The sequence below is a fragment of the Bos grunniens genome, chromosome 19, assembly GCF_055505025.1.
Source record: "Bos grunniens cultivar Pamir isolate PY7600 chromosome 19, Bosgru_T2T1.0, whole genome shotgun sequence".
Lineage (NCBI taxonomy): Eukaryota > Metazoa > Chordata > Mammalia > Artiodactyla > Bovidae > Bos > Bos grunniens.
In genome coordinates, this window is record NC_141183.1 from 16,436,968 (window position 1) to 16,451,152 (window position 14,185).

A 14,185-nucleotide genomic window follows, 5' to 3' on the forward strand; every position below is an offset into this window, starting at 1 on the left:
CCATCCAGCATAGGACTCTCAATATGAATCCTTCCCACTTTAAGCTGTACTTTCAAAGGGTTAAAACCTCAGGGAAAATGTAAGCCAGAAGAAATAGTTCTCCCGCCCTCAGGGAGCTGCAACAGTTGCCTTGGCCATGCAGGGGGTGCAGGTTCCCCTGAGAAATGTTGCTGCTGCTAAGTCACTTCAGTCGTGTCCGACTCTGTGTGACCCCACAGATGGCAGCCCACCAGGCTCCCTGGGATTCACCAGGCAAGAACACTGGAGTGGGTTGCCATTTCCTTCTCCAGTGCATGAAAGTGAAAAGTGAAAGTGAAGTCGTTCAGTCGTGTCTGACTCCTAGCGACCCCATGGACTGCAGCCTACCAGGCTCCTCTGCCCATGGGATTTCCCATGCAAGTTAATACAATCCAAATCAATACTGCTTGTCTGGTTGAAAGAAACAATCTAGCAAATCAAACAAAGCAAGCCATGAATTTAGTAGTTTGTAGAGACTGGTAGAATCTCTAGACACTTGAGAGAAGCAAATAAAAATTCTCCCTGGAGAAACATATGTTCATTTTAGACCTCAAAGAAATTTCACAAACAATTTTTCAAGTATGAGCAGCATACAGATAACCAAAGCATAAAAGAAATAAAGACCTGAGCAACAACTAGGAAAATTAAGATATAGCAGAAACAGATTTTTTTAAACTTCAAATACAAAAATTAACAGATTATAAAACAACTATGTCTACCAGATTAAAGAAATAAAAGACAGTTTGACTATATCTGCAGGGAACATAAAATAACAAAAATTAAGAATCCAATGCAGCAAATTAGATACACCAAAACAGAGAATTTGAGAACTGAAAGGCAAGAAACTATCCAGAATGGAGCATACAGAAAGAAGAATGAAGGGGCAGGTGATAAAGTGAGACAGTCTAACATATGCTGCTGCTGCTAAGTCGGTTCAGTCGTGTCCGACTCTGTGCGACCCCATAGACAGCAGCCCACCAGGCTCCCCCATCCCTGGGATTCTCCAGGCAAGAACACTGGAGTGGGTTTCCATTTCCTTCTCCAATGCATGAAACTGAAAAGTGAAAGGGAAGTCGCTAAGCCGTGTCTGACTCTTAGCAACCCCATGGACTGCAGCCCACCAGGCTCCTCAATCCGTGGGATTTTCCAGGCAAGAGTGCTAGAGTGGGGTTGCCATTGCCTTCTCCGCTAACATATGGTTCCCTGAAATTTTATAGGAGAATGAAAAAGAGAATAGGACTGAGATAGAGACAATGGCAAATAACTATTCAGAAATGGTACAAGACAGCAACCCACAAATATCAGAAGCCCAGCAAATCACATGGAAGGGAAATAAAAGGATGTCTCAAAGCACACCACCACAAAGTAAAAGTAGTCTGGGGCTTGAGGGGAGAAGGGTAGGTGTGGGTAGGGGAAGCAGAGCAGTTTCTTTCAAAGAAATAAGTAAATGAAAACTATTTTCTCAACTGTAACCAAGGGAACCAAAAAAAATGGTAACGATATACTTAACTGTGTGTGGTGAAAAAAAAAACAATCTAGATATATACACAGCATAAATATCTTTCAAGAATAAGGGCAAAATAAAGTTATTTCAGCAAACAAAAACCTAGAGAGTTAACCCCCAGCAGATAAATACTGTATTAAGGACTATGGAAGGCAGAAGTACTTCCACGTCCACTTCTTCCCTAAAGTGGAAGGTGTAATATGTACAAAGGCAAGAAGTACAAAGAAAGAGGTAAGTAAGTACATGGATAAATCTAAATGAACACTGACAGCATAATAATGTTCTATGATTTTATATATATATATATATATAAATTTTTTAAGGGCAAAATATAAACCTACACCACCACCACCAAGGCAGTAGCACAGAAATGGAATCGAAGTTATCATGTAACTAGGCTACTGTTAACATCAAACTTTGGCATATTAAAGATACCTGTGGGAGAAACACCACACAGGACCTACCTACTAGTGGAGGAGAAAAGTATGAAATATTTTTTAATCCAAATGAAAACAAGAATTGAAGGAAACAGTGACATAGAACAGGCAAGAAACAGGCAATGACAGATACCATTAAAAGCCAGAGTATTTAAAACCAATATAACGATGTTTATTAATGTAAACCAGAGAAGGCAATGGCATCCCACTCCAGTACTCTTGCCTGGAAAATCCCATGGATGGAGGAGCCTGGTAGGCTGTAGTCCATGGGGTCGCTAAGAGTCGGACACGACTGAGCGACTTCCCTTTCACTTTTCACTTTCATGCATTGGAGTAGGAAATGGCAACCCACTCCAGTGTTCTTCCCTGGAGAATCCCAGGGACAGGGGAGCCTGGTGGCTTCCGTCTATGGGGTCACACAGAGTTGGACATGACTGAAGCGACTTAGCAGCATTAATGTAAACAGAATAAATACTGAAGTTTAAAAAAGATTTTTTTTTTTGACCATGCCACACAGCTTGTAGGATCTTAATTCCCCAACCAGGGATTGAACCTAGGCCCCAGCAGTGAAAGTGCTGACTCCTAACCACTGGACCACTACGTAATTCCCTTAAAAAAGATTTTAGACTGAATAAAGAAAAAATTTCAACTATGTACTTGTCAGATATACTGAAAACATAATAATGAAAAGCTGACAATATAAAAACAGAAATATTTACACTATACAGCGGTTTGAATATACTAGTATCAGATAAACTGCATTAAGAGCAAAAAGTATCAGGAGAAATAAAGAGAATCACTTAGTAATACATAAGGCAAAAATATAAATACAGGAAGAAACAAAGTACACCCATAATCATGACAGTCATGAATATACCTCTCTTAGTAATTGACAGAACAAACAGCCAAAAGTCAGAATACAGAAGATTTAAACATGGAGATTAAACGCCGTGATTAACAAAACTGTCATAATGACAATACTATAAAGAAAAGCAAATGCTGATCACAAAAATTAGAACAGTGGTTGTTTCTAGAGTACTGGGAGGGAGTTGTGATCAGGGAAGGTTTCCAGGGTGCTGGAAGTATTTTACTTTCTGACCTAAGTAATGATTAATGGAGTTAACTTCATAATGACTGCCTGGAAACATTTTTTGTAAAGGACCAGATAGAAATATTTTAGGCTTTCCAGGCAACATAACTCTGTGACATATTCTTCTTTGTCTCTATAACTCAAAAAATCTAAAAATCATTTTCGGCCTGCCAGTTGTAGGCTGTAGTTTACCAACTCCTGAACTCAAAGGCTCAGGGTTTGTGTACTTTTTTGTATTTAACAAAAAATATAGAAGAATCACTTAGGAGGGAAAAAGCTAAAATGATTCTTTATCTGTTCTTCTATTCTTCTCTTTCAACAAATAGTCTGTCTTGCGTTCCCACTGTGCACCCAACACTGTTTTGGGTGTTAGAGACTAAACACTGAACAAGATCTCTCTTCTATGCCAAGGAGTGAGGGAAATAGTCAAAATGATTACACCTGTATGTAACAAACAGTGTAAGAGATGGAAATAGTAGTAATAAAACAAAGGTCCAATTCTCTTGGGATTAACATTCTGGTGGAAGATGATGGGCAACAAACTAACTGTATAGTTAAAAATTAAGATCTGTAAATTAAATAAAAATATTAAAATTATGCCACACAATGACGACAGTGAATGATCTACAACACACAACATGGATGACTTTCACCAAAGTAATGCTGACTGAAAGAAACTTGACACCAGACTATATTAGATACTGTGTGGTTCCTTTCATACACTGTATAAAAACAAAAGAGCCCTCATCTATGCTACTATTAGAAGTTAGGACAGTAGCTATCTCCAATCGCAGGGAGGGCGCTAATAACTGAAAGGGAACATAAGGGACTTTCTGGAGGGGCTGGTACTTTGTTTCTTGTGCTAGTACAGTTGGTGAACATTCATTAAGCTGTAGATGTACATGTATACTCTTTTATATGTATAAATATGAATCAATAAAAATTTAAATATATATATCAAACTTTAAATACATATGCCAGATAGTAATAACTAAGAATTAAAGCAGGATTAGGGACAGAGTTACAAGGTGAGAGGGACTATTATTCAAAGAAGTTGGCCAGGAGAGACCTCTCTTGACAAGGCCATTTTTGAGCAACAGTCTGATGAAGGACTTGCTCATCACGCTATTCTTGGAAGAAGAAATAGCAGGTACAAAGGCACTGAAGTAAAGAGTGCTTCAGAGTGTTCACAGAACTTCTAGGAGGCCAGTGCAGCTTAAGTGGCATGAGGAAGAAGGGGAGCAGATGCAGTCAGATGGATGTGAGGAGCAAAGATTATGTAGGAGCTTCTAGACCACATAAGCCTAGAACAGTCTGGACAAGCCCCTGGCCAGTTCTGAATAGGATCTGACTTAAATTTTTCACAGAATCATTCTGGCTACTTACTATATTGAAAATAGGTGAGACACAGGCAGAAACAAGGAGACTACTTTAGAGACTGATGCAGAGAACCAGGTGAACAGAAAAGAGGGTGGATTCTGCTATTTTTTTAAAAGAAAACAGGATTTTGATGGATGAGATATGGGGCATAAAGTTATGATCTAAAAAACTGGACACAGTGAACTGTTATCTACAGGGACAGGGTAGACTGCAAAAAGAGCAATTTGTTGTTGTGCTAGTGAGCAAGAGCTCCTCTGTGGGTTTTTTTTTTTTAATTATTTATTTATCTATTTATTTTTGGCTGCTCTGGGTCTTCACTGCTGTATACAGGCTTCTCATTGAGGTGGTTCTCTTGTTGCAGAGCACAGGCTCTAGGGTGCACGGGCTCAGCAGTTGTGGTGCACGACCTTAGTTGCTCTGTGGCATGTGGACTCTTCCCAGACCAGGGATTGAACCCACATTCTCTGCACTGGCAAGCAGATTCCCAACCACTGGACCACCAGGGAAGTCCTACAGACGTTTTCTAAGCTATTCATTTAGTTATATAAGCAGACATGGCAAGGAGAGGTGCATATATAATTTTCAGGGAAATCGATGCCCAAGTAAAGGGCTGTCCAGTTCATGCATCCTAAAAGGCAGATACGGATAAGGACACAAGTAACCTGGTAGAGCTGGCAGAAACACATGGGAAAGTTCTCTTTTGATTGCTTCTATTTTCCTAAAAAAATAAAAAAGTCAAGTCATCAGTTGAGAGAGTAGAGGGGAAGGAATTGCTGCTGGAAGACTGCAGAAAGTGACAAAAATATGAAATATTCATCTAGGAGAGTGAATTAACTATGGAAATATAATAGGACTGGCAGCAACTCAGAGGCTCATGAGGTTGGTGGTCACAAACTTAAAGTGAGATCAGTCAGCATGGGTGTATGTGCTTTTCTCTAACCAGGCTGAACCGCTTAGATACAGGCAAGGAAAATTAGATTTAATCAGGGCTGAGTTTTTTTCAGGCAAGTATAATCGAGAGAGTGGGGAAAGGGAATTGAAGGGTATATACAAATCAGTTGATTATAACAATGAAGCACAGAATCTAAGATAGGAGGATAAAATGCAATGGAAAAAGGAAATTAAGGTTGGTTTCTATTTTAACAACCAAGACATACTTAGATTTGCACGATAATGAGGCTCAGCCACCACTCACTGAGGTGGCAGGACTGTCTGTGGATCACTTAGGTACCTCTCTCTTGTCTTCATTTAAGACCTGACTTAAATGGACACATGATAGATGGGTGGTCACATTACTGAAAACCAAATGAAAAAAAATCTTTTTCAGGAAGAAAAGAGTAGTAAGATAACAAAATTCTACAAGTCGTATTTGTCCCAAATAGATAATTCTGCAATCCCATTTAACATTTTAAAACTTGTAACTGGTTTAAAACAATAAAAATACAGATCTAGGTCTCCTCAAAAGTTAGCTAACAAACTTCAACCTAACCAAACATATCTACACATTGAACATTTATAATATTTTTAAATATGGCAATGATGACAAAGTAATAGAAAAAATTTCAAGCTGAATACATTTTGCTAAGTGCTTTACTAATTATAATCACCCTAATGAACGCATGTTTTTATGAGACAGAAGAGGGGAAGAAGGACATTTTAACTAGTTTAACAATACAGAGACTAAATCACTTAAAAAAAAAAAAAGCAATATTAATCAAGTCTGCTGAGGCAGAGAAAAGCAACTTTCCGAAACAGAGACCTAGGATGAAAACTCCTGGTCTCCCTTTTCCCTAAGATCCCACAGCAATACCTGAGGCATCAAAGGACATAATACACTCTTATGTACAGGGTTCTCATATGGTATCAACAAATCAGCCAAAGGCACTTGAGTGAACTGACATAAAATCCTACACAAGCTGGTTCAGGGATTCTCAGCTTTGGCACTAGCACCATTCTGGACTGGATCATTCTTTGTTGTGGGCGCCTGTCCTGTGCATGGCAGGATGTACACCAGCATCCCTGGCCTCTGCCCAGCAGATGCCTATGGCATCATTCCACCCACCCTCTAGTTCTGACCAAAAATTACTTCAACATTGCCAAATGTCCCCTGAGGGGATAAACTACCCTGGCCTGAGAACCACTAACTTGGCTGTGATGTTTTTATAGAGTTTCAGATCAGAGAACAAACCTATCCCAAATCTGTGCGGTATTAGCTTCTCTACTACATCACTGAGCAAGCCATCCAATTAATTCAAATACCAGGAGCTGACCACAATTTTTTTAAAGGAATTTAACTACAGGAATATGTAAGTCTGGCCAGGATAAAAACCTAATGTTTGGACGGGAAACCCCTTTCTTGAGGCCTAGAAGTAATCGATTTATACCGGGAGAACAGGATCAGCTCTCATAAAATGTAAACTGACTGATACAGATTTGAATCTAAGTTAAGTGATTCACAGGTAATGCTATGAACGTTTCTCCTTAAGACTTCACTCCCCTTGGGTAATTAATGGAAGAGAAACTTTGCTTGAGTGTTCCTGGGCTTCTTGGTCTCCTACAACAGGTGTCACATTTCTCCAGGTGAATGCTTACCGGTAAGGGATTGGATAAGGAATGTTGCGGTGAGGATCGTGCAACTGGTGGAACACTTCTGCCAGGGCTGGTTCCTGGCCCGCTTCCCCCAGCAAACTGGCCAACAGGGAAAAATGGATATGAATAATTCACAACAGTACTATGCTCAGATAAGGAGAGTAAAAGATTAATACACATACAGGTCTTAATTATACATGGTCCCTTTAAGTCTACACATTTTATTCTAGAGAAAATGCCATGTAAGTCAAATTCTGCTAACTTTTCAATGAGATTTTAACAAGAAGCTCCAGTAGAAATGTACCAAGATATAAGGAAAACATGGCTAGAAACCTGAAGGTACACATGATTTGGAAAAGATATAAGAGAAGAATGTTTCCCCTTCTTGTCTCAAAATACATGAAGCAGGAATACAGTGTATATTAGCGTCCCCTTCAGTAACCACTAAGGATGGGTCAGTGAGCTTACTACAGGTTCCACTGGACTACAGGTAGAGGACAAAAGAAGAGTCCGAGGCGTTCCACTTCAACCTTTGTAAGACACAAAACCTAGTCTGGCCAAGAGAACGATCACCTCATTTGTGAATTTTTATATCATCACAGACAAGACACATCATGAACAAATTTAAATTTAGGAAGTCAGCAGCTGTTTCCTCTTATAGAGATGGGGCAACATCAGGTTGATGAAGGTGGGGAAGAAGGGGAGGAGGGCACAGTAAAGGCAATATATGCCTTTCTAAAGCTTTAAATGAAAGAAAGGATTTAGGTTCTTTTTTTTTTTTAAGTCACTATAGATTTCTTTTTCCAAAAATTTAACTTACCTCAAAGTAATCACTAATTTTATGTCCCCTAGGAGTGCCTTTCCCTGAAAATAAAACCAAAGTAAGTACAGTTTTTCCAGTAACACAAGTAAACCATCATTTGCTAAAGTGTATTATGTATTCAATGACTGCCTATGCTGTTACCAATTCAAATGTCAACTTTACTTTTAACAAATGAGCCAAAATACCTGTTTCCTAAGAACAGAAGACAGTTTCCACCACAAAATAAAACACTAAAATAAGCAGTGAAAGAAAGACCTTTTCACAGCTTGCTTTCCTTTAAGATTCACTACGCTTTCTTTTACAAGTACACTAACAAAGCTTATGCCACAACTGTGAATCAAAATAAAACTAAACTATAAACTACACCCCCAACTAAGAGGATAAAAAAATTCAAAACAAACTCATCAGAACTAAATGGTTTATTCTATTTCACAAGTAAATTTACATGACCTTGCTACTTTGGAAAAATTTTCTCCCACAAAAGTAAAAAATGATTTGCAGATTAAAAGATACAAAATGGGGGGAGGGGGCCTTTCCTTTCTTGGAAGTTCTTCCATTTCATTTATTCTTTCTTTAATTATTTAAAGAAATCTGGCATTATGATCATCATACTTACAGATTTATTCCACTGGGCACCAATTATTCAACTGAGTAACTGACATGGAAGAAGGGTAGGTAAAAGGACAGCCATGTAAATGCAACCATTTCTGCTTGCCTATTATTAACAAACCACTGACCTAGTGCAAGACATAGTTAAAACTGCTATGTAATCTCTTTTCTGTACAATAGATCCTTAGTCTGAAGACAAATCCATGGCGAGAAGACTATTAACTTACAACAGGGAGAACTAGAGTCCCCACAGAACTGACGCTGTTTTGTCAAGTGTGTATCAAATGGCAAGTCTGTCATAAACAGCCTGATATTCCCTTAAGGAATGCAAATCTCCATTGTCAGGAATCCCTGTATGCAAACTAATTAGTGTGAGCTGGAAGTTTTATACCTAAGTACATAAGAATTTATATTTTTACTGGTGTGAAATTATTACTACCTTGGCTAGTTTCATATGGTTCAGCTTTTCTTTTCCGGTTTCGCTGGTCATTCTGTTTTTTCTCAGGAGTCTGTTAAATACCATATACATCACAATTAGCATTTTGTCAAATTTTTCACGTTATGAAAATTAGAGTGTACGTTAAAAATATCAAATTTATAAGGAGAATTAACTGGCTCACAAGTCCTAAATGAATGTCCTACTCTTAGAGCAGGGTCATAGAAAGAATATAAGATCTGAAGTCAAACCATTTATACAATTTTTGGCCAACTGCTTAAAATATCAGAGCTTTAATTTACTTATCTGTAAATCAGGGTTGCTGCAAAAGCTTAAATGAACTATTTTATAAAGCACAAATGTAGTACAAGCATCTAGCATATAGCAGGCTCTCAAATAGCAGCTGTTACAATATTTGTTTCTTTTTGAGACCACACCATGCAACTTATGGGATAGTAGTTCTCTGACCAGGGACTGAAAATCCAGATCCCAGCAGTGAAAGCACTGAGTCCTAACCATTGGACCACCAGGGAATCCCAATATTTCTACTTTAAAAGACCTTAAATCTAAAATTTTTTTCCAAAAAGGAAATATCTGCATGATCAGTCAACTGACTAGTCTATTCAAAGTCTTATCTAAGTGCAAAGTAAGCAGTTATATAATCAGCTAGGTTATTTGCCTTTAAAAAACACAAAATTTCAAATTTTGTTACTGAAGTCCTTCAGGCCACACTGACTCACTCTGCTGAAGTACTAAGAAGTGCTAAAATTCAAGGACACTTAGACTAATTCAGCTACAACTGCAAATTTCTACCTTTTATTGATTATTATGATTATAGTAATAAAAACCCATCAGGGCCACACGACAACTGTGCAGACACAAAGAGCACACAACTCTAAGGGGAATCATTGACACAAACCCTAACAGGACCCCAGAGTCTGCAGTGCTATGGTTTAACCCAGATCTAAAGTGTGGGAATATGAGAAGTCTTGCAATGGATGTGGCTTCTTACCTCTACTTCTTTATCACTCAAGGACCCCACGCTGCACAAGCTCTGGTTGGAAGACTCACTATTGAGTGGCCCCTGAAAAGAAAAAAACAAAAAGGAATCAAAAGAAACTAAGATGACAGCAAAAATGAGGAAGAAGCCATGTGATTGTGATATCTAGGTCAAGTCAAAGAAACCAAGAATTAACTGCAACACCTCTGAGCCAACTTGAAAAGAACTCCATCCATCATATAGTAGAGGGCACTCATGTTAAAATTCTCTACCTAATGTTATTTTCATTTCCTTTATAAACTCTGAACTCCTGTGCAAACTTTCCCCTTCTAGAGTACTTTCACATGGAGCAAGTTCATTCTTTAAGGAAAATAAGCAAGGGAAAAACGATTCTCGTGATTCTTGTATCTTACAGTCGATATCTGAAAGTTATGTTAAGGGTATGCCAAGGGTTCCTCATGAGGGGGTGGTCAGAGACCATAATGAAGGAAACACTTTTTCGAATCATGCTTTAAAGAGACTGCCAGCTCAAAAAACAGTTACAAAAGACTGACCTCTAAGCCTAACAGCGTGAGGATCTCTGCTAGCCTGCTGCTCAGAGAAACTGATGAAAATTATTTTTTAAAACCACCATTCAAAGCCTCTGACAATGGTCCCTAAGGGCAAAGAGCTAATGAAGAAACAACCATTCAATAAAATCTACAAAAAATTTAGCCTGCAAGGTGAAAGTCTGTGGTACCTGAAGGAAGATCATGCTTTTCTTCCCATATCCCACCCTCCCATCTCAGCAGGGTTCCAGACTGCTGCAGCCAAGAGCACAAGCCCCCTCCTTCCCCCAGCTCTCAGTCAAGGGCTTTCTTCCTGAGAGGAGCAGGACTTCAGGCTTCTCATTTTGTCCCCAGCACTCTGTCACTGAAGCTAAGTCCCAGACAAGTACATCAAAGACAGGAGGCTTCCATCTGCCTAACACTGACTTGTGGAACGGAGGCTCTGCCTTAGCTTGGTACACTGAGAATACTGGGACTCCAACAGGCCTCTCGCTCAGCTCATAAGGTAGTGGTTCCACATCACGAGAGACAAGCTGCTTGCTGTGTGCACCCCATCTATACCTCCGCTCCTGGTATTCAGTTCCTAGAGGCTGAATGTCACTTCACAGAAAAGTGTTACTCATTGTCCCCACCCCCAACACCAGAACCCTGGCTTAGATATTTTGCCGGGGGTAAAACACTGGAACATATAGTACAAAATCTCTTCCCAAAGGACCTGACTTCATTCTCAACAGAGTGTGGACAAGTTTAAATCTACAGATATTCAATGGAGACTGTGGCAAAAGGCAAGTGGGAAAATATTTGTGTAATGAAGATACAGCCTAGACTGTAGGTCAGTTAGTTAGAAAGAGAGAACCAAGGAATAAAGCCCCACCAGGGAGGAGTCATCCTGCAGTCAGAACGAATAGCAAACATTTGTCAAACAGGTATGACCTAAATCAAATCCCTTATGATTATACAGTGGAAGTGAGAAATAGATTCAAGGGATTAGATCTGATAGACAGAGTGCCTGATGAACTGTGGACGGAGGTTCGTGACATTGTACAGGAGACAGGGATCAAGACCATCCCCAAGAAAAAAAAGGAAAAAAGCAAAATGCCTGTCTGAGGAGGCCTTACGACTGGCTGTGAAAAGAAGAGAAGCAAAAAACAAAGGAGAAAAGGAAAGATATACCCATTTGAATGCAGAGTTTCAAAGAATATCAAGGAGAGATAAGAAAGCCTTCCTCAGCGATCAGTGCGAAGAAATAGAGGAAAAGAATAGAACGGGAAAGACAAGATTTCTTTAAGAAAATTAGAGATACCAAAGGAACATTTCATGCAAAGACAGGCTCAATAAAGGACAGAAATGGTATGCGCCTAACAGAAGCAGAAGTTATTAAGAAGAGGTGGCAGGAATACACAGAAGAACTATACAAAAAAGATCTTCACAATCTAGATAATCATGATGGTGTGATCACTCACCTAGAGCCAGATACCCTGGAATGTGAAGTCAAGTGGGCCTTAGGAAACATCACTACAAACAAAACTAGTGGAGGTGATGGAATTCCAGTTGAGCTATTTCAAATCCTGAAAGATGATGCTGTGAAAATGCTGCACTCAATATGCCAGCAAATTTGGAAAACTCAGCAGTGGCCACAGGACTGGAAAAGGTCAGTTTTCATTCCAATCCCAAAGAAAGGCAATGCCAAAGAATGCTCAAACTACTGCAAATTGCACTCATCTCACACGCTAGTAAAGTAATGCTCAAAATTCTTCAAGCCAGGCTACAACAGTACGTGAACCGCGAACTTTCAGATGTTCCAGCTGGTTTTAGAAAAGGCAGAGGAACCAGAGATCAAATTGCTGATATCTGTTGGATTATCAAAAAAGCAAGAGAGTTCCAGAAAAACATCTATTTTTGCTTTATTGACTATGCCAAAGCCTTTGACTGTGTGGATCACAATAAACTGTGGAAAATTCTTAAGGAGATGGGACTACCAGACCACCTGACCTGCCTCTTGAGAAATCTGTATACAGGTCAGGAAGTAACAGTCAGAACTGGACATGGAACAAGAGACTGGTTCCAAATAGGAAAAGGAGTACATCAAGGCTATATATTGTCACCCTGCTTATTTAACTTATATGCAGAGTACACCATGAGAAACGCTGGGCTGGATGAAGCACAAGATGGAATCAAGATTGCCGGGAGAAATATCAATATGCAGGTGACACCACCCTTATGGCAGAAAGCGAAGAACTAAAGAGCCTCTTGATGAAAATGAAAGAGGAGAGTGAAAAAGTTGGCTTAAAGCTCAACATTCAGAAAACTAAGATAATGTCATCTGGTCCCATCACTTCATGGCAAATAGATGGGGAAACAGTCAAATAGTGACAGACTATTTTTCTGGGCTCCAAAATCACTGCAGATGATGACTGCAGCCATGACCTTAAAAGATGCTTACTCCTTGGGAGGAAAGTTATGACCAACCTAGACAGAATATTAAAAAGCAGAGACATTACTTTGCCAACAAAGGTCTGTCTAGTCAAAGCTATGGCTTTTCCAGTGGTCATGTATGGATGTGAGAGTTGGACTATAAAGAAACTGAGCACCAAAGAATTGATGCTTTTGAACTGTGGTGTTGGAGAAGACTCTTGAGAGTCCCTTGGACTGCAAGGAGATCCAACCAGTCCATCCCAAAGTAAATTAGTCCTGAATATTCAATGGAAGGACTGATGTTGAAGCTGAAACTCCGATAATTTGGCCACCTGATGCGAAGAGCTGACTCATTTGAAAAGACCCTGATGCTGGGAAAGATTGAAGGCGAGAGGAGAAGGGGACGACAGAGGATGAGATGGCTGGATGGCATCACTGGCTTAAAGGACATGAGTTTGAGTAAACTCTGGGAGTTGGTGATGGACAGGGAGGCCTGGAGTGCTGCAGTCCATGGGGTCGCAAAGAGTAGGAAACAACTGAGTGACTGAACTGAACTGAACTGAGAGGGGCGCAAGAGAAGAAGTGAACTGGCAGAAGAAATAATTAGCAAATCAGAAGACAGATCAATAGAGATTATGCAAGCTGAAAAATAAACAAATAATTAAAAAAAAGAAGAAAAAAGAACAGAGCTTCAAAGAAATGTGGAAAACTGTTAAGTACATCACCATGTACATAATTGGGATACCCAGAAGGAGAGGAGAGCAAGAAAGGAGTAGAAAAAATTTTTTGAAGAAATTGTCTGAAATTTTCTCAAAGTATTAAAAAATAATAATAATAACTTACTGATACAAGAAGCTTGATGAACTCCAAGCAGGATAAACACAAAAAGCCTCATAAACAAACATATTATAGGAAATATACTCAAAGGAAGGTAAGGAAAAAGAGAAAATCTTGAAAGCAGAAATGTAACACATCACTTATAAGGGAATCCAAGTAAGATTTACAGTTGATTTCTGAGCAAAAACAATCACGGCCCAAAGGCAGCAGGATAATATATTCAAAGTGTGAGGTCAGAGGCAGAGAGTGTTGGGTCAACCAACACTCATACATTGAGCAAAGTGTTCTTCCAAAATGAAAGCAAAGGAAGGAGTTCTTAGATAAATAAAAAAGAAACTTCCTCAACCCAACAAAAGGGCGACTACAGAAAAAAACAAACAAACCCTACAGTTCACATCATAATTAACAGTTAAACACTGGAAGCTTTCTCCTAAGACCCTAAACAAGACAAGGATGTTTGTTCTCACCCACATATTCAACATTATACTAGAAGTTCTAG

General features: G+C 39.3%; 1 protein-coding gene across 33 annotated transcripts in view; it reads right to left on the reverse strand.

The window, feature by feature from the left end:
• Nucleotides 1-14,185, reverse strand: part of TLK2 (tousled like kinase 2) — a 131,848-nt gene that overhangs the window by 69,783 nt on the left and 47,880 nt on the right. For 14 of the 33 annotated variants that reach the window (XM_086357092.1, XM_086357093.1, XM_086357095.1 and 11 more), the window contains 4 exons: nucleotides 9,899-9,970; nucleotides 8,890-8,959; nucleotides 7,839-7,882; nucleotides 7,022-7,117 (listed from right to left, as the gene is read on the reverse strand). The exons of 6 other annotated variants lie outside the window; for them this stretch is intronic. In XM_086357092.1, the coding sequence (XP_086213218.1) occupies nucleotides 7,022-7,117; nucleotides 7,839-7,882; nucleotides 8,890-8,959; nucleotides 9,899-9,970 (282 nt within the window). The remainder of the gene's footprint in view (nucleotides 1-7,021; nucleotides 7,118-7,838; nucleotides 7,883-8,889; nucleotides 8,960-9,898; nucleotides 9,971-14,185) is intronic. 13 more of the 33 variants (XM_086357101.1, XM_086357102.1, XM_086357104.1 and 10 more) reach the window with 1 other exon arrangement.